General features: G+C 43.3%; 1 protein-coding gene across 1 annotated transcript in view; it reads left to right on the forward strand.

The window, feature by feature from the left end:
- CLPB (ClpB family mitochondrial disaggregase) overlaps positions 1–23,261 on the forward strand; it is a 143,238-nt gene that overhangs the window by 43,429 nt on the left and 76,548 nt on the right. The window contains exons 4-5 of the mRNA XM_036888603.2: positions 2,248–2,351; positions 20,467–20,595. Coding sequence (XP_036744498.2) covers positions 2,248–2,351; positions 20,467–20,595 — 233 coding nt within the window. The remainder of the gene's footprint in view (positions 1–2,247; positions 2,352–20,466; positions 20,596–23,261) is intronic.

A 23,261-nucleotide genomic window follows, 5' to 3' on the forward strand; every position in this document is an offset into this window, starting at 1 on the left:
GTGAGAACCTGACAGTCTTTGTTATGAATTAAATGAGTTTTAGACATGGACTTTAGTTGCTTAGAGACCCTCCTCATTTCTTACTGGGATCATAATCCATATCTGGAAAAATTACCCGTGAAAGGGAACTTTTAAGATCCTGTTAGGTAAAGTGGATAGACAGAGATCACCTGACCATTTTAGACCAGATGTAGAAGAACCTCACGATGTGGGAGACGGATTCTAGTTCTTTGACTACTGATGAGGACACTGTGTTTGTGTGCATGGGGGTTAGTGAAATTCATTCATCCATTCAGCAAATAATTGAGCCAGGTCCTGTGTTTGTAATGAAATTCAAACCAGGTGGTACAGGGAAAACCATCAACACTGTAGTTTAGCTTTTTAATAGTTATGATAATTAGAGGAATTTTTTGAAATGCTTGCTATTTATGCCTTCAAAAGCATTAACAATTTTGAAGGCCAGTAAGCAAAAGATTAACATACTAAGAGAAAAATGGGCAACAGACATCATTCATGAAAATAAAAACACAGTTGTCTATTATGGTTCTTGAAACAGGAAACACAACTGACTGTTAAAAATATATTTTTTTAAAGTACAACTCCACTAGTAATCAAAGAAATGCAAGGTGAAACAGCAATATGATTCCATTTTCTGTTTACCAAGTTAATACACTATGAAAAAATTTAAAACACCCTATATTTTTGTGGAAGGAAGGCACAACAATTACTCTCATCCTTCTTCCTTTGCTAGTAAAAATAAAAATTGGTATAGTCTTCCTGAAACGCAATTTAGTAATATCAAAACCCTTAAAAATGCTTAGACTTTTGACCTAGAACTTAATCTCCTAGGAACTTATCCAAAGGAAATAACCAGATATGTCTTATTGTAATATTAAAAATAATTGAGTTGTTTTACCAGAGAGGATTGGCTAAATATAACATAGGAATGGTCTTACAGTGGAATACTGTGCAGTTATTAAAAACTACGCAGTCATTAAAAACAACGTGGTTGACAAATATTTATTTAATACTTGGAAGGTATGTGTGTATATGTGTTTAGAGAGAGCTTGTGGATGATTCCATTTTTGTAGATAAAAAATGCATACATTGAAAAAGTGGAAGGATGTTACATATTCTGAAACATTTCCTACTTCCTGATTATCTGTATTTTCTGAATTTTTTGTAATGAACACAGCCTTTTTTAATTAGGAAAAAAAAGAAAGTATTATCAGGAACATTACATAATAGAAAGGAAGCTGACATATGCGGAGCACTTCTTAGGTCAAGCACTGTGCTGGATGCTTTATAAATTTACCTAATTTAACCTCACAGGGACTCTGTGGAGGCTCCTGCCTCTGACCCTGTTCCCTTCAGTCCATTCTCACACAGCCAGTGGAGTGATTCTTCTAATAGCAAAGGTTTGGAAGGAAACACACCAAACTATAAATAGTGGTTATTCTTGGAACTTAGATTAATGAGATGGATCTAAGGGAAGACTTTCATTTTTTAATATGTCAATGTGGTTTGCATTGTCTAAGTATGTGTATGTTTTAAGGTGGGAGGAAAAGGATGTCTTCATTGTCACTTCCCTTTTAAGCCTTTCAGTGGCTTACCTCATTTTCCACTGTTCTTCCCCTTACACTCCCTGCTCCAACCTTATTTTCTGCAGATGAAACCGTGTACTCTTTTGCCTCCAGGATTTGTAAATGCATTATATTCTCTCACTTCACCATCCCAGATCTCACTATTCAACCTTCAAGTCTTAAATACCTTAAATAACCACATCCTCTGGGTGGCCTTCTTGATTCCCTCCCTTGGTTTCTCAAGGCACGTGGTACTTCTTCCATTGTAGCCTTTATCACACTTTGCTATAATTTTATGCTCTATTGGTGTCCCTCTCAGAAGATTGTAAGCTCCATGAGGGCATGGACCCTAGCACCTAGAACAGTGACTGTAATGTAGTAAGCATTTGACAAATAATTGTTGAATAAACACTTTGTATTTTATAGTTGTGGAAACTAAGCCTTCGAGAAGTGTTAAATAACTTGTCCAGAGCCTCAGCTAGTAAGTTTTCAGAGCCAGTTTCCCTACCATTGTCTTTTACATTCACAGCGTTTATGTTCTTCCCAACTGTACCACTCACAGGAGCAGAGGCAGATCCATTCTCCAAACATGCTTCAGAATCTGGGCCTCTACTTTCTCAGCCTTTCCTGCTTTTTACACTTCTTTCTTTCTGATTCCTTCCAGCGTGGTGCAGGTCCTGCTTGCTGCTGGTGCTGACCCAAACCTCGGGGATGATTTCAGCAGTGTTTACAAGACTGCCAAGGAGCAGGGAATCCATTCTTTGGAAGGTAAGCACGGGCTTCCCTGCTTGAGTGCTTTCCTGTGTCTTCCAAGCAGGCTGGCCTTGCTTTTTGCCAGCTCTCCTAGCAACTCAAAGTGAGAACTTGCAAGTCCCCTACCTTCTGGGAAGTCATGGATAACCCAAATGGCTTGGAACAGTTGCCCTTCACAGTCCATTCTGGCTCTATAATTTATGTCATCTCAAAAGTCTTGGAGAATAAAACAAAAGTCCTGACTTCATGACCCGGGGCAAGGTTGGTGGGGGTAACCTTTTAACTGGTGTTCTCCCACAAGCTTCTCAGCCTTTGGAGCCTCAGATGAGTAGACAATGGAGCAGGTTTTCACAAAATAATTAAGGTAACTGCATGGAATGTAGATTTGATCCTCTTCTACTTCCCGCCGACTTACCTGGCCCAGAACTAGAATAGCCTAACAGGTTTCTGCAGCCTCAGAAGTCCCTTGGCACTGACCTAAATATTGGTTCTTTTCCCCCTCCTGTAGGTAAAAATACAGTCCTTTCTCTGGGGCTGGCCCCTCAACTTCCTGTTTAACCCAGGACAAATGGTAGGCCTCTCTGTGCCTTGATTTCTGTGCTTTGTAATGGAGTGGTCATCAGTGCCTCCCCATGGTGTTGCATGGGTGGTTGTTGGGCTTCTTCAGAAGAAAGGGGGTGTGCATCTGTACTAGGAAACTTAGTCCCTTGTCTGTTGGAGGGCACCTGGGCACATCAGTCCATATTGCCTCTGATGAGTAGTTCTTTGAAAGTGGGGTCTAAAAGAGGACAGGTTGCTGTGACTTCAGAAAGAAATGAGTATTTTACATTTGAGCTTTTGCTTGTCCAGCCTGGCCCCCTGTCTCCCATTATCCTGTGTCTCTCACAGAGGCTGAGATTCCCCTCAGTTTCCAGCAACAGGACAACTGAGTAGTGGTTGCTTTAGAGTTGGAGTGATGACAAGAGGACAGGCAACTTTGCTGACTGCCTGAAGGTCAGAACATGGACCCAGAAGGAGGGTCACTCAAGGGGAGCAATGTGCTTAGCCCTTAGGACTGTTGCTGAGGTTGCCAGACTGACACGGGTGTGGTAGCCCAGAACAGAGGTGTAGTTGCTGCCTCACTGATTCTTCTTAAAGCATGGCATGAGGGGAATGTCAAGAGCATTAGAGCACTGCTGCCCAGGTGAAGTGTGAAGTTGCCCTCCCCTTGCCTCTCCACCTCCCTAAGCCTGCTCTTCCTGTCTGGCTCCTTGCTGCAGCTAGATCCTCCACAAAGCCTTTCCTCCCCTCTGCTGCTCTTTTGTATGTTCTCTAAATCTTGGCCCTTTATATGGTTATTTGAACTTCTTTCATCTGCCCCATATGTCTTTTCTCTTCTCAGCTGATAGTTCTGTGTGCAGGCCATGACATATGCCTCCTTAGATTCCCCACTGAGCTGGAAGGATTATGTTTACTTTGTGTTTCAAACAGAGGAGAATTCCACGAGTATCAAACTTGTCCTATATTTGCAGCCTGATATGTGGGGACTTACTCACTCAGACACAGCATTACTGCCCTCAGCTCTGTCTCCTGTTCAGATGCCCTCACCAAAAAGCATGGCGGAGCATTTGCTGAGAGGGTAGGGCCAGGTTACAAGGGAAGGGATTATTCAAGTGCCTTCTCATCTGCTCCTAGGATCCCAGCAGGGCTCAGGAAGCATTTTTGATTTCACAGAGTCTCAGAGCTGTGAAGCTGTCTAGTCTAACCTTTGCTGTCATACCAGTCCCCACCTCCTGCATTCAAGTTTTGTATCTTTGTTCTCCAGGTTGATGCTGATATTCAACATTCTAGATTGGTAGTTAGCAAATTCCTTCTGGAAATAACCACACAGTAACATTTTAAACTTTGTGGGCCAATTGGTCTTGGTTGTGAACTCATGTTGGCTACTATAGTGTGGAAGCAGCCATAGACAACACAAATGTGCATGGGAATGAACCAATAAAACTTTATTTACAAAACTAAGCAGCAGGCTAGATTTGGCCCATAGGTTGTGGTTTGCTAACTCTTCTAGGTTTGTTTTCTTTTTTATTGTTCATTTTTCCTTTTCTTTTCTTTACTTTTCTTCCTTCTTCCTTTATCTCTTTTTGGTTAGCTTTCTCTGAATTTATTTTAACTCTTAAGCTAGCCAGCCAATGTTTTAGGTGGGTAAGTAGATAGTAGGCAGATGGACAACAAAATACTGGAAAATGGTGTTATACTCCTTATGAAATAAGATAAAAATATTAAGTATCTCATTTTGTATGATCTGTAAATTTAATGAGTAGGCTTTCTATGCATTTGTTTGTTTAGTTATTCAGAAATATTTATTGATCACATTCCTATCTAACAGGCACTGTTGTAGGCACTGGTAAGTTAGACAAGATCCCTGCCATCATGTACTTCATGTGCTAGTCTTTGATTTAAGTCTTTCTAAGGATTCTATTAAGTACAGAATACTGAAGCACATGATCGGGACATTTTGAAGCATTATTCATCATTCATGACTGTAAATTCACCAAACTTCATTCTGTTTTAGCCTCCATTTCTCATCTTGTCCACAATATTTTAAGAGATTTTCTCAGATTTCTTTCTAAAATAAAAACGTGTTTAGCATTTGTCATTTTCTTGCCCAGTAACCTTTTCCCAAAAAGATATTAGGATATTCTGGCATGGTCTTATCCTGTCCTTAGGGAATCCATACTCATGCCCAGCAATTGCCTAATTGTTTAAAAACCATTTAAAAAATTGTAGAATCTTGTCAGGTATCATTGATAAACTCACTGTTTGGTAACTTGGAAGATCAGCCTCTCCCTGCATGTTTTTTTTTTTCATTCCAGACTACCTCACCCGATTTTCCCTGACATATCAGTTCTGCTCTCCAACTTCATGTTTTCTAAGGCCTGGAAGAGTGACAGGCCTTTAGAATCATCTTAGGGTTCTCTTCACTTCTTACCATTCTAAACTAAGCCTTTAGCTCCTTCTAAACTATATTTTTCTTTCCTTTTTCCAAACATACTTCATTCTTTCATCCATTTAACTAATATTTAATGATCATCTATTGTACAAAAGGCTTTGTACTCAGCTCCTAGTCATTCTCATTAATGGAGTAGACAGAAACAAAAGAATCTTGTGGTTTCTTTTCTTTGAATTAAACTGACTTTTTCTTGGGCAGTTAACCTGACTTATAGGATATGTGCAGATGGTAGAATAGAATAAGAATGCAAGCCTTTTGCCCAAAGTGGGTCTAGCCAAATTCACAGAAAAGTCACAAGCTCAGAAAAGTTGGCAGTCCTTCAGTATTGGAGCAGATCAGTGCCAAAGTTCATCAAGTTCACTACATTTCTAATAGATATTTCTGCAGGCTACAGCCTGTGCTCAGTATTGAAAGGAGGTTGTGAGTTGCAGTTTGTGACCTTGACATGACCTTCCTGAACCCCAGTAATATATCCCTTGTCTATCTTATCAGTATTGTTGTGAACACCAAGAGATAAAGTATATGACGTGTGAATTGTAAAGTGCTCTACAGTTGTAATTGCTTATTAGTTTTATTTATTTGTAATTCAGCATGCATTTACTGAGTGTCAGGCACACTGCCAGATGCTGGAATACAGAAATGAATATATGTGTTCTAGCCCCTCAGCAGAGCTCCCAGTCAAGTTAGAAGACAATCCTGAGAGCAAGGCAGCACAGTGCAGAGTGCTGAGCATGAAGGTAGATGGTGAAAGGATGTAAGTAGCACTGCTGTAGGTAGTGATGGGCTCTACCTAAGGGCAGGCTGGGGTCGGGGAAGTGTCATAGGGTAAATGACTTTGAATTGGGTCTTACGGATGAATGGCAGATTGCCAGGCAGAGTGAGAGGGATGGATCTTCCAGGCAGAAGGAACAACACATGCAAAGACATGGGGTAGGCAAGGGACAGCAGGTGGAATCATCTGCCTCAGTGCTGAGGAGAATAGCAAGAAGTAAGTCTTGAGAAGGAAGCAGGGTTCCACATGGGAAGGACCTTGTAAGGCAGTTCTAGGGAGCACATACTGTTTTCTGAAGGCCATGAAAGGATTTTAAGCAGAGGAATACTCAGTTTACATTTGCATTTTTAGTGGACCATTCTGACAGGTGGAGGATAAATTGGAGGGGAGCAATTAGCAATGGCTCTTGACCTTTAGGGATGATGGACCCTTTGGAGAATTTGGTGGGAATCTATGCTCCTCTCCCCCAAAATACACTTATTATTTCTGGGGATTCCTAAGAGGTCTTTGGAAATGGAGGAAATAGATGTTAGAAAAATATTAGGAGGAGGTTGGGTAATCAGCAGAATGTGGGAATTGATAGAAAAGGAGACACTGGTGGTGACACCCCAATTTCTGATTTGGGTAAACAGTTGGATATCTGGGTCTGGAAGTTCAAAGAAGTCTGGCAGGAGACAAGGGTTTAGGAGTCACCCACCTTTGCTTGATAGTTACAGCAAAGCATTTGACTGAAACTGCCCAAGGAAAAGAGTTAAAGTGAGGGGATGAGAGGACAAGCCCCTCAGTCAGGATTCCAGCATTCAAGGTGTGAGACGGAAAGAGGGTCCACAGAGACCAGGAGATATTGGAGAAGTTTCCCTGTTTTCACTCAGAGAAACTCTATATCTGTTCTGGCTGCTCAAAATAGGCACAGCCTAGAGAGGAAAGAAACTTCCATGCCCTCCTTGCTGAGACTTTGTCATCCTTTGCCCCATTCATAGTGAAACCATCTGGCTTACATATGGCTGTTGCTCCTCAGCAAGAAGCCTGCTCAGGGGGACACATTACAGTAACTCTCACCTTTGTCAAGGTTGGTGTTTCTGGCTAGAGAGTAGGTCTCCTGATTCAGGAGACACTGGGATGCTTGGAATAGAAACAGTGTTGGCCTGACATGTCCATTCTCCCCAGCCCTCAGAATGGCATCTTCAGAGGCACGATAGTGTCATGGTGAAAGATCAGGCTTCAGTGCCAGGTACTCATGGTTCATCTAAGCTCTGTCACTTACTATCTGTGTGATCTTGAGCAAGTTCTTGAATTTCAGTTTTCTCAGCTTTAACATAGGGTTAACAATACCCAACTTAAACATTGTTAGGATGATTAGAGATAGTCATTTGTAAAGCATAGTGACATTTGATGAAGAATTTCTCTGTGGACATGGGTTTTTGCTTAGTGTAAGGCAGGAGACTTTCCTTGGAAGTACTGAACAACTCACATTCAAAGGGCATTGAGAAGTTGCATGTCTGCCCATCAGAGATTCTGTAAAGGTGTTCTTGCCCTGGGTCATTAAATTAGAAGGCTTCTGAGGCTGGTCCCTGTCAGGCATGTGATTTCTAAGGTTCTAGAAACTAGGCTCACCATCACAGCAAGTAATGTGCTTAGAAGAAGTGGAATTTGAGCTGGGTTTTGGAGGGTGAAAAGGAGGAGGAAATAAAAGACATTCTAAGCAGGAGACACAGTTGGAGAAATGGCACAGAGGGGGCACATGTGGAGGGGAGCTGTTTATCTTCCAACTCATTCCCTGGTCATAATCATGACCACATTCCATTCAATGCCTCGTGCCCCACCCATGCCCACTCCAGGAGAGTTCCACTTGTGGCTGGCTGGTAGGTTGTGGGTGGGAGGGGGCGCCCAATCCTCAGGTGGAGGAGGCAGTAAATTAATGGTAACAGTAAACAAGTCGCCCAGCTGGGGATGCCACTGGCTGCTGATAAGTAACTGTTATAAACATTGAGTGTCTGGGGCTGTCAGAAATGCAAGCGAGTACTCTGAGCACCTCTCACATGTACAATTAAAGCAATAAAACACGGCAGAAACATGGCCAGAGCAGGCTATAAATCAACTTCTCTTCTCAGCTCCAAGTGGTGGCTGAATAAAGATGAGCCATGCAGAAGCTGGATTGGCATAGGGGCCTTCTGGGGGTAGAGGCCTGGCTTGTGAGGCTGGACCTGCCAAGGCCAACCCCATTGGCCCAGGTGGCCCTTCTCCCACAGCTCCAGGGGCTGCAGGTACTGGCCAGCTCCAGCTGACCTCCCCATCTCTGTATCTTCAGATGGGGGACAGGATGGTGCAAGCTGGTGGATCACAAACCAGTGGACAAGTGCCCTGGAGTTCAGGAGATGGATAGGAGTCCCCACTGGCGGGAATGGAATAGCTCTCTATATTTCTCTCCCTCACAGGACATGCCAAGGAGTGGTCTCATCCTAGCTCATCTTTTCAGTATAAGTTAGCCACCCAGCACGCACTGTGTGCCCAGTCCTATCCAGGCACAGCAGAGAGAATGTACACCCTTGGAGAGCACAAACTCAGATGGAAGTCATAAGGCTTCCAAGAACATAAGAACAGCCTAGTAAGCTTGTTAAAGTGCAGATTCCCTGGGCCCCACAACAGAGATTCTGATTCAGTAGGTCTGGGATGGGACTTGAAATTCTGCATTTCTAACAGGTCTCCACTCTTTGAGCAGCATGATCTAGACTTACAGGTATTAGTTGTGGCCTTGTGTTTAAACTGCTTTAAAAAACTCAACTGGGCCTTCTCCCTTGAAGAGACCTTATTTTCCACTTTAAAGCTTCATTCCTAGAAAGGCTCTATGCTTACACCATGGTATCATGGATGTATAGAACACTTAATAGCTGTGACATCTGCAGCAATTTTCTGTACCTCTCAGAGGCTCTGTCTCCTTATTTTTAAAGTAAAGGTTATTGGAAGAGTTAGATAGCAAACTTATCCCTAGCCTAAAACCTAGAGTTTAGAAGGAAATCCATTAATACACATTCCTGTTTTTATCCTCTCATCATTATCCTCATGTTAATCTTATGGAAGTTCATTCACTTTCTTTGACACAGCCTTCCAAATACTTTTCAGTGGTAGGAAACTATTGTCTGCAAAGAGCTAAACATTTATTTAGAGTCTGAGGAATGGCTCAACCATCAACCAACTGTGGGGCCTTGAGCACTTTCTCTGAGCCTTGATTTTTCTCATCTGTATAGAGGAATATTTCCTACTCCTTTGGCTTATTATAAAGATCAAATTGAAGTACTTAAGAAAGCACTTGAGAAAATACAAGGCTTTTTGCAAATATAGTAGTAATAATAAAGATTGAAGACATGATCAAGACAGTTTTACAAGGGTCCATGCAGTACATGTACAGATCGCAAGAACTATCAGAGCTCGAAGAGAATCTCTGGCTGAAGCAGTCAAGGAAATAAAATGGTATTTGAGCCTCAAAGTTTAAGAAGATTTTGTTAAGGCCTGTAGGTGGGTGTGAAGGGGTGTGTTATGTCCAAAACACTCAGAGGTGGGAAACTGAACAAATAGGTTTCAGACCAGGAAGTGAACTTGTTAGGGTGAAGCATCCACACAGCATATTGTTTTAGAGAGTAATGAGTAGTGTGAAGGCAAAGTGTAGGTAGACTGAGGCCAGACCAAGATACTTGGGCTTTATCCTTTAGACAGAGGTCCTAGAGGAGAGAGTACTGCAGGAATGGATTCCTCCCAGGGTGGAGAAGCAGGGCCAGGTGATAATAAGATGACAACAGTGAAGGTGATGACGATGAGAACAGCAGCAGCAGGTGACATTTATTGTGCCCACTGTAACCCTACACTAAAGGAAATTGTGGCACAGATGTGATGCCAGACGCTAGGAGAACTATCTTCACTTCAGCTCTGTTATAGAACCCAGCAACCGTATTGGCCTGTATGTACCCCACACTTGGTCAGCTCAGAACCTCTTCTTGTCCAGAGTCTTGGAAGAATTAGGTGTCTGTTAGGCCAAACGCTCTTTGGGCAACTCATTCTTTTTATTAATGCCCCTGCCTGTTCCTCATCATTATCAGAGGCTTGTTGTACCTCCAGAGCCAGTGGTTCTACATTTCATTTCTCAGCAGTGCTGGACACTATAGAGTTGCTGGATGGACACTGCACTGTTAATCCATCACGCCTTTTAGCCAACTTTGAGATTAAGTGTATCAGGCACTTAGGTTAATTGTTTCCATCCTTTTAGCCCTCCAAACCTATAACATTATATGTGATTTTATGTGTGTGTGTGTGTGTATATATATATATACACACACACACACCCATATGTATATGTATATGTATATATATTTGTATATACACACATTTGACTAGGAAAGGCAGATGGACTAGTTGGAATGTTTTATTAAAAAGAATAAATTTGATGCATTTATAAAAATAAGAAAATGTGGGATAGGTTGCTAGATAACTAGTCTTTTGATTTTTAACTGATTTACATATTTTATGTATAAATATTTTTTCATCAAAAGTTCCAAATCAGGAATGGGTCCCACATACCACACAAAATATATTAGAGACATTTATATGGATAGCAGGAAGGGAGACAGAGGGCTGAAATTTTCCAGGCACCCAGTGATTGATGGGGGCTGAGGCTCCCCCTGACGCTTTATTGAGTTTCCGATGATTATCTCTCACTGAGACATTTTTTACAGATGACGGTCGAGCTGTCACAATGGACCATGGGGGAAAAAAAACAACAATAATAACACTTTAATCTTTTTACTGCACTGCTCCCTAGTATCTCAGATTCATCTTCCCTGACGCACGCAGTTCATTATTCTGCCCCTCCCTGGATGGGAAATAAAGAAAAATAAATACATATGTAGACACACTTACCCTCATACATACACACACACAGAGTGTATAAAAGAGACCACCTCAGAATCAGAGAAGGGCAGAATTTATTGTTCTTTTTCCAAGTGTTGAGGTTTATTAGTAGAGATGCTGGGTTGGCTTGGAATTGGCTATTAATTACAGCATTTTGTATTTGTTGTTTATTGCAAGTTTTTAACATTTTGAAGAAAAGACAGAGAGGCAAGCAGGTATAGAGATGGGGATCACAGAGGAGCCACATTTGGACAACCAAGTAGCATGGCTAGCTGAAAGGCAGAGGGCAGGCTCCTTCCTCTTGTTGCCAGCCCTGCCCAGGAACTGAAAGAATACTGTTTTGATTAGGACAGAGTGGGAGAGGGTGAGCTCACAGTAATTATAAGACAAACCAAAGGGATTCTAGATACCTGTAAGCATGTTAATACTTTGAGTGAGGAGAGATGGAAAGTAGGGGAGAAACAAATGGAATATTGATAGGTCTCTAGATAATAGAGTAACAAGACTCTTCAAGAGTTTGCTCCACTCTTTGAATTTGATGGGGTGAAGGTGGGATGTGGGCTCTGGAAAGCGCTAGCTGGATCTGTGGTCAAAGAAGGGGTCCTGGGCCAGAGAGGATGCCACACTGACTGTGTAGCACCATAGGCAGAGTCAACAGCCTGTCTTCTTAAAGTTTCAAGTCAACCTTCCTGCCCTCCCCTTTCTTTTCACAAAACTGAAAGATGGGCTTGGGATTCCTAGTGGAAGGCTGATGTGTCTCCAGTAGAGTAAGTGCTGACCCAGTCTTCTCTTTAATCCTTCAAACCTTTTCCAAGCTACTGTCATGTACCACCTCCCATGCTACACTATACTAAGCTAATAATGAGATGAGCAGAGTCTCGTTCCTAAGGAGAAACCTTCCAGTCCATGGGCAGAGAGCATTGTGTCTGTAAGAACCATTTTTAAGCAGTCTGGTCCTCCAGCTATAGTCCAGCCTAGATGATCATACATTTTTTAATACAACAGCTTTTACTAAGATTTAATTCACTTACTATACAATTCAGTCATTTAAAGTATATAATTCAATGGTTTATATATATATAATATATTCACAAGCATTGTGCAGTCATCACTGCAATAGATTTTAGAACATTTTCTTCACCCTGTACCCATTATCAATCATTCTCCATTTCCTCTCAACTCCTCCTAGCCCTAGACAACCACTAATCTACTTTCTGTTTCCATAGATTTACCTATTCTAGATATTTCATATAAAAGGAATTATACAATATGTGATCTTTTGTGACTGACCTCTTTCACTGGCATGTTTTCAAAGTTCATCCATGTTGTAGCATGTATCGGTACTTGGTTCCTTTTCATAGCCGAATAATATTCCACCAATGGATATTCCACATTTAATTTATTCATTCATCAATTGAGGGACAATTGCGATGTTTTACTTTTGACTATTAGGAATAATGCTGCTATGAAATGTTTGTGTACACATTTTTGTGTGAACATAATGTTTTCAGTTTTCTCAAGTTTATACCTTGAGTAGAAATGTTGGGTCATATGGGAACTCTACGTTTAACCGTTTGAGGAACTACCAGATTGTTTTCCAAGGAGGCTGCACCATTTTGCATACCCACCAGCCAGTTTCTCCACATTCTCACCAGCAATTCATATTGCCTGTCACTCTGACATTAGCCTTCCTAGTGGATGTGAAATGATAGCTCGCATTTTGATCGGCATTTCCCTGATAGCTAATGAAGCTGAGCATCTTTGCATGTGCTTTTTGGCCATTTGTGAATCTTCTTTGGGGAAATATCTTTCAGATCCTTTGTCCATTTTTTAATTTGGTTTGCCATTGAGTCTTGTAAAGCAGGTGATATCTATTATGCAGATGAGGAAACAGATTCTCAGAGAAAAGTATTTTGATCAAAGTTACACAGTGATTTTTGCTTCCCATTCTGACTGTCTCTGACCTTTCTGCTCTTTCTAATACACAAGGCTGCCTGTTGAGGATTCATGGTAGGATTACCAAGGTCCTCTTATGGGGGTCTTAGCCAGTAGGAAGGAAGGAGTTAAATGTCTATTTGGAGACATTAACTAAGACTAGATAGGAGAAGCCTCTGAAAGTCAAACAGGCAAGTGGATATTATCACTGGTTCCAGGACAGTTGAAGACACATTAATCTGAAAAATCACCATTTTCCATGCCCTCATTATATATGACATCATTTCTAATTTTCACAGCAACCCAATTCATAGATATAATGTTCCTATTTTACCAATGAGAAATTTGAGGCCCATGGGGATGAAGTAATTTTCCAAAGTTACTGGGATTGCAATCCAGGTCTCTCGGACTCAGGATTCTTAAATCTTTCCTATCTTTGTAGAAGATAAGTTCTTTTGATGTTATTTGCAGCATTTACAAGCTCTTGAGGACAGGACCCATTCTCTATTGCCATGGCCTAGGCCCATGGAAAGTACTTAATTAATCTTTGGTGGGTGAATAAGGAGACAAACTAGAGTATATGGTGTAGAAGAACCTAATTCCAACTGAGATTTTTTTGGGGAGAGGAAGTATAAGTGAGATTTTGGAGGTCTCATCTCCAGGCTTGGTATTCTGAGGGCTTTGCTTTTAACTTTCTAAACATGGAGCTTGTGAAGAGCATTCTGGTGCCCAGATAGCCCTGGCTTTCCTGTAGCAGGACCAGGCAGGTGGAGATGGGATGAGTTTGGTGGACCTTGTTTCTTTCTTGTTTTATTCACCAGAACATCACAGTGGGAAGGATCCTCAGAGACCTCATCCAGTGCTTCTCAGAGTTTTCCCTGAAGAGTAACACAGAGGGCCTTTTAAATTGTATAGCCTCAGGCCCTGCCTACTGAATCTAAATTGCTGGAGTGGAAGCCCAAGAATCATCATTTTTTCCAAGTTACCCATGTGATTCTTTTCCCCAGAGTTTAAGAACCACTGATATATCTATATAAACTGTTTTAAAAATGGGGAATCTGGGGCACAGAGGGATTGAGATGCATATCAAGTTAGTGAAAAAGTCATTTTTGAACCTAGGCCTTTTGTCTCCTAGTCTGTTGTTCTTGCTGTTCCCCATGCCCCTTAATTCATTAACAAAAACATTATGTTCCCATGTTCCCATAATTTTCAGGATAGAATCCAAACCCCTCTTAAGATCAGGCCACTGCCTATCTGAGCAGCCTCACCTCTGCCCACTGTTCTGCCTGCCTTCACTCAGTTTTCCAGGCTCACAGAAGGACTCACAGTTTGTTGAATGGACAGGTAATGCAGACTTCATCCTCTGGCCTTTGCAAACACCACTTCCTTTCCTGGAATGCCCTTCTTCCACCTGGCAAGCTCCCCCTCATCCTCAAGACAGTTCTGGGCAATTCCTCCCTAAGCTGCATGACATGTGCCCCATCTTTTCTGCCATATGAGCCTGTGTGTGTGTGTCTCTCATAGCTCTCACTACACTGAGGTGCTCAGTGGTGTTGTGCTCCTGGGCAGGTAGATGGATGAAGGCTCTTGTGTGCTCATTTCCTGAAGCTGCATGAAATACTGAAGTGCGGCTATATTGAATACATACAGAAAATAGTATATACTGTTAACTGTTATCCACGAGGAGCCTAGGACCTGACTGCGGAGTCAGAGGGGAATTTTAACACAAAGTATTACAAGAGGTGTTGTAAGACAATAAATAATTAACTGGTAAATGACAGGCAGGACAGGCATCCAGGGCAGAGATGAGAGGAAAGAACTTCCTGAAAGAGAAGGCCTTAAATTGGGCTTTGAAGAACAGGTAGGGTTTGGAGAGGAAGGAGGGTTGTCCAGGCTGCGGAAGGAAATGAAGGGCCTTGCCCTCCCCAGGGGAGGTGTCGTGACCCAGCACAGGGAGTCTGCCTCTTGCCCTGTCCGCTGGCTGAAGACAAACACAAGCGGCAGAGACCACGACACCCGCAGAGGTTGAGGAGGTGGTAGGATGGCTGTTTTCAGGTTGTAGTCAGGATTTAATAATTCAGTAGATAAAAAACACCTTGGTGGGGAGGAAGCTGAGAGCCAGAGGCTTCCCAGAGACTCTTGATAAGAGTTTAGCTTAGTTTGGTGGGTTACTATGAGGCTTGTGCCTGCGGGCACTGACAAAAGCTGTGCGGTGTGGAGGATAGAGCTAGGCAGGCTTGGGGTCTAGGCCTCATCCACCACCAGATAGTGGTGTGAGTTGAACAGGCTACCCACCCTCTTTACCTCTCTCTACCTCTGTCTCCTCGTCTCTTCAATAGAGACAATAGTACTCGACCTATCTGTCCTAGGTTGTCATGAGATGGGGAAATAATTGCATTGACATGCTCTAAACCATAAAGTGCTGCACAGATGTAAGAAATTTTCCTCGTGTTTATCAGATCGGTCGTGGAGGTCCCCTCTCATGGAGACAGACTCACATCTTTAGAGGCAAAGCCACTGCTAGACAGTCTGACAAGATGACACGAGTTCCTGGGAGCAGCTGGAAAGGCTAAGACTGAGGGATAGGCACTCAGAGCTAGGGTTGCCTCCTCTGCACAAGGCATTGGGAATAAGACTTCTGTTATCCAGAAACCACCCATCTTTCCTCATATACCTTTTCTCAAAGTCTCCCCCAGTAGACTTAGCGATATGAGGATAAAAGCCATGTTTGATTCATTTCTGTGTTCCCAGGGCTAACCCAAAGGAAAAAGCAACATTAGTAAATCCTTGTGATAATGTTTTAAAAAACCTGTTATCAGATTTGATTATTATGATAATTAAATATTTACTATTCCTCAAATAATTGCTTATCATGGCCATTTTACAGATAGAAGAATTTAGTAAGCGGAGAGCTACAGTTCAGGGCTGTGTGACCCCTTTACCTTAAATCATTGTTTCACATTGTGGAAGGCAGTGCCTTTTTGCAGTTTTAGCACACTGGGGAGTGGCCAGGGCTATATGAAGGGCTTCAGGGACTACTTTCACCTCTGCTGGCTCCTTGGCATTTCTGAGTCCAGGGAATCCTACAGAATATATGGGCATATAGCTGCCATGGCACTCAGTCTGACCCTGGCCGTGGCACCCATGCATAGACTTTGCAACATCAAAAGGCAGAGGTGGGAGCAGAAAGATGACAGAACAATGCTTTGTCATCCTCCCTGTGGCTAGTGGGGTGAAGAGACAGGAAGGGCTTGGGAGGGGAAGCAGGAGCCTGAGCCCATCTCACCCTATTCTGGAGACAGATGTCTTTGTTGGGAAGAGGACAGTTCACTGGCTGAGTGAAGGTGACTAGCTGTAAACATGGGGTCTCAAAACCCCCCTTGGAGGCCAGCTGGTGCACTGGTCTTGGATTAGTCACTAGCTTCCATGCATTTCCTTATTCTTCCTCAGTGAGAGTGGGTAAGTATATGTCCCCTCACACCTCCTTTCCACCTTTAGTCACTTTTTTTGGATAGAGAAGAGTGTGAGATCTAATGATCTGGGGGCTTCAGCAAAAAGATCTGGGACAGGGCTTCTTAAACAGGGTTTTGTGTGGAAAATGCTTACTGCTAAGACCTTGAACTGTGACTAGCTGAACTGGACTGGGCCCTAGCTCTACCACTGACCGATTGTGCCACCCTTCTGAACTTCAGTGTCCTCATCTGTAAAATGAGGGGAGTAAACTTACACCTCACAGAGTCATTCTGAAATAAATAAGTAAATGAAAATGCTTTGCAGACTGTAACACACTACTCAGTTCCAAAGAGTGTTCTGTGGAACACCCATACTGTAGGATTTTAACAAGGGCTAGGTGGAAAAAGGCTGTCAGACAAGAGACTGCCGAGTAACCCACATTAAACAGATGGTTCTTACTCAGCACTGTGCCACTGAGGGGCAGGGGAAGTATGCATGATTCCCAAAGGGAAATAGTATTCACTGAGAGAATGTGCTTTTGGAAGCATAAGTAAGGGTAATAGCTGGCATGTACTGAGAGGTGGGGTAGGCCAGGCACTGGGCCAGCCCCTTTGCTCATAGTGTCTCATTAACTCCTACAATATCCATGAGGGTACTGCTTTATCATCTCCATTTCAGGTAAAGAAACTTGGCACTGAGAGGTTAGGTAAATTACCCAAGATTATATAGTAAATTCATAATGAAATCCAGACAAGTGGTCTGGTACTAGAGCTCATTTATTTAACAGCCACAATCTACTACTGCCACTAAATACTTATGACTAGAATTACTTTTATTATTATTCCAAAAATAAGGTAATGTTATGGCCTTATTTACTTATTATATATTTATTTGCTGACTCAGCAAGTATTTGTCAAGCACATAGTTATGACCTGACACCATACTTGGCAGTGGAAATACAACTATGGAGAAGGCAGCCACACTTCCTGTCCTCATGGAGCATTTGGTCTGTAGGGAACATAGTCAAGTAAACAGGTGATTGCGATAATAAGTACAGTAATTGGGAGATGCCTCAGGTACTAGGGGAGCTCTTAGGAGGAACGTCTACCTCACATTGAGGAAGTATCACTGGAGGAGGTGACTTATCAGAGGCCTAAAAATGAACTGGAGTTAGCCAACTGAAGGCACAGGAGAGGGGAAAAGGTCTCAGGCAGTGGCATAGTATTTGCAAAAACTCAGAGGCAAGCAAGAGCATTAGGAAGGGGATGGTTACAAATGAGACCTCAGAGGTGAGCAGGGGCCTTCCTCATGGACATTCCTTATTAGCTGGGCTGTGATGCTGGCACTGTGTTGACATTTGTCCCTGAACTGAATAGCCTCAGATGTGTTCTTTGAGTTCATCTGCTTTTTATGGTAAGCACCATTTTTATGGTTAGCATCATTGCATTCATGAAACTACTATAATTTGTCTGCTCAGTGTCTGATTCTTGCAATAGACCATTAATTTTTTAAAGTCAAGGACCGTGTTATTCGTTAGTGTATCTCTAGAAGCTACCACTACACATTGGTGCTCATTAAATGCTGTTTGTTAAATGAATGATGTGTTTTCTTTGTAAAATGGATTACATCCTTCCTGCTTTCCTGAGCCAACTACCACTTTTCCTCAGGTTCATCATTATGTCCAGCAAGTTGGTATCCTATGTGGCAATTCAGTGGTGCCTTTAGGGGCTTTTCAGGTACTGCATTCTATGATTTCCTCTTTCAGCACTGTTCTTTTCCTTCCTAGCACTCAGTTGTAATCAGTCTGCTTGATTCTGAAGCATCTCCTCAGCCTTCTTGTTTACTTCTAATCTGCAGTGGGCTGGAAATAAGATCACTTACCATGGTTTAATAAGACTGTTTGCAACTAAGAGTTAGTAATCTCTGAGTTAGGTCCCAAGGGCTCTCTTACGGGAAAAATGCAGATGCCATTGCACATGGTACTTGTAGGTGAGCTACTCAGAGGCTTTCTTCCTGTTCTTCCTGCTCCAGGAGAGGTCAGGTAGCACTCCGGGGGTGGAGGTGGGGGTGTCATCAGTCTGGAGAGCCTCCATCTGGTGCAGAAGAGCTGACCAACCACCAATTCATTAGGCCACAAGAAAGTATGGTCTGTTCTCCAGGTATACACTCCACCAACTTTGTTTTGGTCAAACAGTTGACATACTTCCACCTAAGCTAGTTTATCCAGGTACTAGCTACAAACTTCAGGCTGATTCCTATTAAGGCAAGTTCCATAGAAAGTTCCTTCACTTGAGCAGGGAAAGGAGGGAGTAGAAGGAGCCAAGGCTGGAACCAGAACCTCTGGGGCTCTGGTCTCTGATTCCTCATTGGCAAAATGAGGGTGATAGCATGATATGATGGAAAGAAAGAGCAATGAGTCAGATTAGATCTGGGTTCTAATCCTCACTCAACCACTTATTAGCTGTGTGACCTCTGTGCTCCACTTTCCTCATCTACAAAGTGGGAATTACACCTACTATATAAGATAGTTAGGAGAATTAAGTAGATTGTGTGAAGTGACCATGCCAGCGCAGAGTAGGTCAGTAAGTGAAATCTATTAGTATTAGGAAGAGGCATGACAGTCTTCTGGCTTTTGAGACTTTTAAAAAGGAACTGCAGTTTTACAGGAGGGGAAAATGTATAGACTTCTCCCAAGACCACTTGGGAAAGAATAGTTTAGGAATTGTCTACTGCTTTTGACTACTTAGGCAAGGTTACCTCTTGACTGAATTATACCCCTTTAACCAGTGGGAGGTAAGAAGAGCCTACCCTTTGCAGGCCCTGTGCCCTGGGCTAGGGAAGAGGGGGCACAAGGAGTTAGGACCCAAATTCTACCCACAACGAATTTAGCTTAGGAAGAAACATAAGATAGTTACTCTGATAATTTCTACATGACGCAAAAAGAAATCTCACCACCTAAGCAGCATAGATACTGTTCTGTGAGGTCTCAGTTCCCAGGAACTGGGAGTTGGGGTAACCTTCCAGTTTATTGCCCAAACTGGGACCATCCATGACAACAGGCATAAAGCAGGAGCATCCCAGTTGAACAGGGGCATGTGTAATTACTCAACCCAGAGGTTCCTGTAAATGTGCTGGAACTGGTTTTAGGTTGTTTTGTATGAAATTGGAGAGAAAGTCTTGAATATTAGCACTGGATTGAGCCTGGGGATTTTTGTTTTTTTGACCACACAAAATGTTTTTGCTTCTTGCCTTCAAAAAAGTATTCTCAGTACATTTATTAAGGGTAAAAACAGATTATAAAATTGTGATATGGTAAGTTCCAATTTTGTAGGATGTATATGTATGTATGTATGTATATATATGTATTTTGTAGAATATTATTTCTAGAAGGACATGTTCCAAAATAGTAAATGCAGTTTCTCAAGCTGCTGAGATATCAATGCTTTTTTTCCTTTGTACTTTCCTGTTGTTTCAAAACTTTAATAGCTTTTATAAATTAAAAAAGTTATTTACAAAATAATATTAAGTACTCACTAGATTGTAAACATCTTCAGAGTAGGGATGTGTGCTGCTTTTCTTCTAAGAACAGCCTCTGTCTCCTACTTGACTCATCCACTATCTCACTCAGCCTTTTCTTCACCTGGATAACTCCTCTTCACCCTTCAAGACTCCTGTCTTCTGGGATCCTCTCTTCATGCCCAAACTGAACAAAGCTCCCCTCTGGCTTTTTATGTCATCCTATTATACCTCTAACATAGCACTTACCTTGGACAGTACTGTAAACATCTGTTTCTTGTCTGCCTCCTTTGTCAGATTAGGTAAGGACCATATCTGATTTATTTCTATGTCCCCAGATAAATCCTAACACATAATAGTTGTCAGTAAACATTTGTGGAGCTAACTGGCCTCTGATTTTACCTCCTCTTGCCCAGCACAGATGGCCAGGCACATAGTAGGTACATTATATGTTTAGTAAGTAGGTAGATGAGTGAGGGAGGAAATTAAAATGCCAAGAGAAAGAAGGTGGGACTGGTGGCTCATTTGTTGCTGATAGAAGGGTTTGTGTTCCTGTCTCCCAGTCCTGGTTACCCGAGAGGATGACTTCAACAATCGGCTGAACAACCGCGCCAGCTTCAAGGGCTGCACAGCCCTGCATTACGCCGTCCTTGCCGACGACTACCGCACTGTCAAGGAGCTGCTTGATGGAGGTGAGAGTGGGGATGAGTGGGGCAGGGGGTTGACAGGGAGATGGCACTTGGCAGTCTCTCACTGTGGAAATGCCATGCTTCCCCAGATCCCTGTTACCCTCCCAGAGCAGGGAATCCTTCATGAGAGTGGCAGTGCACATGTGTGGTTGGCCCTCGTGTGGCTGGAATGTGTTCTTTACCTATGTGTGTGTGATGCACCACTCTATCCTGCCTGTCTGTGCTCTGCACATGCTCTGGGAGGTTTCTTGATTGTTACTCTCCCTGGAAGTGCCCTCTCTTCTCCCCTGTAACTTCCAGAGCAGGGCTGATGAATCAAGGGGGAGGTCCTTCAAACCCCTACTAAGCCAGGTCTCAAAGGCATCTCCCTTAATCCCACTTCCCCACCCCAATCTAAATTAGACACCTTCCATTACTCTAAGTCATGGCACCCTGTTCTTTTCTGTCATCGCACTTGTCACAGTCTGGAATTATTTTTATGTGTTCAGTAGCTTTCTCCCTAACTTGACTTTGAGCTCATGAAGGCAAGAACCATGGCTGATTTGTTCCCAGCACCTAACATAGTACCTGGCACACAGTAAGCACTCAATAAACTTTTGTTGAATGATTGAATACCCTCTCTTTGGAGAGCATCAATTTAGTTAGAAGGACAATATGTGCGATCCCTAGACTTAGGCTGGTGTGGTCCTGTCCAGATCAGTGCAGTTATCTGTTACCTGCCAGATGCCTCTCAAGCAGTCTCTTTCCCTCTCACTTCCTGTTGTCCCACTCCAGTCTCTCTTTGGGATAGGGAAGGAAGCATCTTGCCAGGATGTGTGGCAGCCAGGCCCCTGAGTGAGTATGGCATATGACTCCTGTTAGTGCCCTCACTGCCACTTCTTGAGGGCCTAAGGACCCTTTCTTGGGCCTGGATGCCAAGGTCCTCGTCAGTGATCGTTCTTCATAGAACCTAGGAGCTGGAAGGGTCCTCAGAGGTCTTCTTGGTCACCCTGGTGCCTGGCCCCTTTCCTCCTGGCAGAAACCTCTCTAACAGCTGACTGCCTGGCATTTTCTTGGATCCTGGCAGGGACTGAGGGAACCCCACTTCCTCCCTGAGAGTCTATTCCATTTTAGTTCTTTTCTGACTGGTTTAAATACTTTCTCTTAAATGAGCTGTGATTTTCTTCTCTGTAACTTCTGCCAACTTCTGTCCTCTGCAGCCCAATAACTTTTTTCAAAATCCATTCTTCAGAGGAAGTTCTTTCAGCCCCAGAGCCTTTGCCTCCGTGGACCATCATGTCCAGATCATCTTATAGTCCTTGTCATGTGATTGGTCTGGATGGATTTCCCATTAACTCCCAAATCCTGCCACCTGCCATCAGCCACAGCCACACTGGCTTAACACCCGGGCCTGGCACATACCCCTAGCCTACCAGGGACCTGCCCCAGGGCAGCCAGGGTGTGCCTTGGTCTACAGCACATAACAACAGGGGGGGCAGGACTGCTCATGGATGTGGTGACAGTACCTGGGATAACTGGTGCTTGCAGAGCAAGAGCTCACTACTCACAGAAACAGACTTAGAAAACGTCCCTAAGCAAGCTACTCACTTTGTCCTTTAGAAAGCTCTCTGGTGAGACATTTGTAGCTAAGAATTGGAACATTTGTGGGACTTCTCTCTGCCATGCCTTAAAAATCAATCAATACCCCCAGCTATTGTCCTTTGGTTTACATTCCCTGCTTCCCCTCAGCCGCCAAACATATAGGGAGTTCACTCTAAAAAGAGACCCTCTCCCAGCCTTACAGATCGAACACCTTTGAAATGAAGAGGCACAGGCCTTTTATGAAGTGCTCCCCATCCTTACCCCGCAGGCCAAGGCTGGCCATTTGAGCCGTTCCAGGGGCATGGTTCCTGCCTGTTGACTTGAACAGATGCCCTTAGCCCCCACCTTTATAGTTCGCCCACCTGCTTTTTTATCCAGCATCCATTTACACGCCTACCCCAGCCTCCCAGCCTCAAGGGCCAAAACCATTAGCCTACTTATTTCTCCCTTCCCGACCTGAACAAGTGGCCATCACTCAGGGCCTGCAGGCCTGCCGACTTCTGACCTCCCTCCCCCCTTGACCTCTCTTGGTCTGCCTGTGTGTGTGACCAGCCAACCGAGAGGCAGGATCCTGCTCTCTTGTCCTAGGGGCTATTACCAGTAACATTTTCAAAGTCTTCTGACCTCAGCTGACCTCCTCCAGAGAGTTTCAGGGAAGGCAGGGGACCTGCTTATATTTGCCACCAGCTTTGCTGCAGCAACTTAAAGGGGGCTGTGAGATCCAAGGCAGTGCTAGACACAGGCCAGCCTGTGCTTAAGAGGCCCACACAGAACCCTTGTTCTTAAAATTGCCTAGTCCACAGGGATTTGGGGTATCCAGATCTTAAAGGGTCAGAATTAGAGGGGCAGTGGCTCTTGCCCTCTAGTCAGCAGGTCCCCAGGTGAGCGCTGGGAAGGGGGTCCAAGCAGCATCAGTCTGATACTGTGGGGAGTTTCCTGACCCCTCAGGCAGCAGCATGGATTAATAGAAAGGACTCCTCAGGCATCCAAGTTAGGCCACCCTGGGTTTGAATCCCAGCTCCCGCATCTACTAGCTATATTGCCTTGAAGATGCTACCTTAACTCACTCAGCCTGTTTTCTTGTCTGT

Source organism: Manis pentadactyla, chromosome 9 (assembly GCF_030020395.1).
Source record: "Manis pentadactyla isolate mManPen7 chromosome 9, mManPen7.hap1, whole genome shotgun sequence".
Classification (NCBI taxonomy): Eukaryota; Metazoa; Chordata; class Mammalia; order Pholidota; family Manidae; genus Manis; species Manis pentadactyla.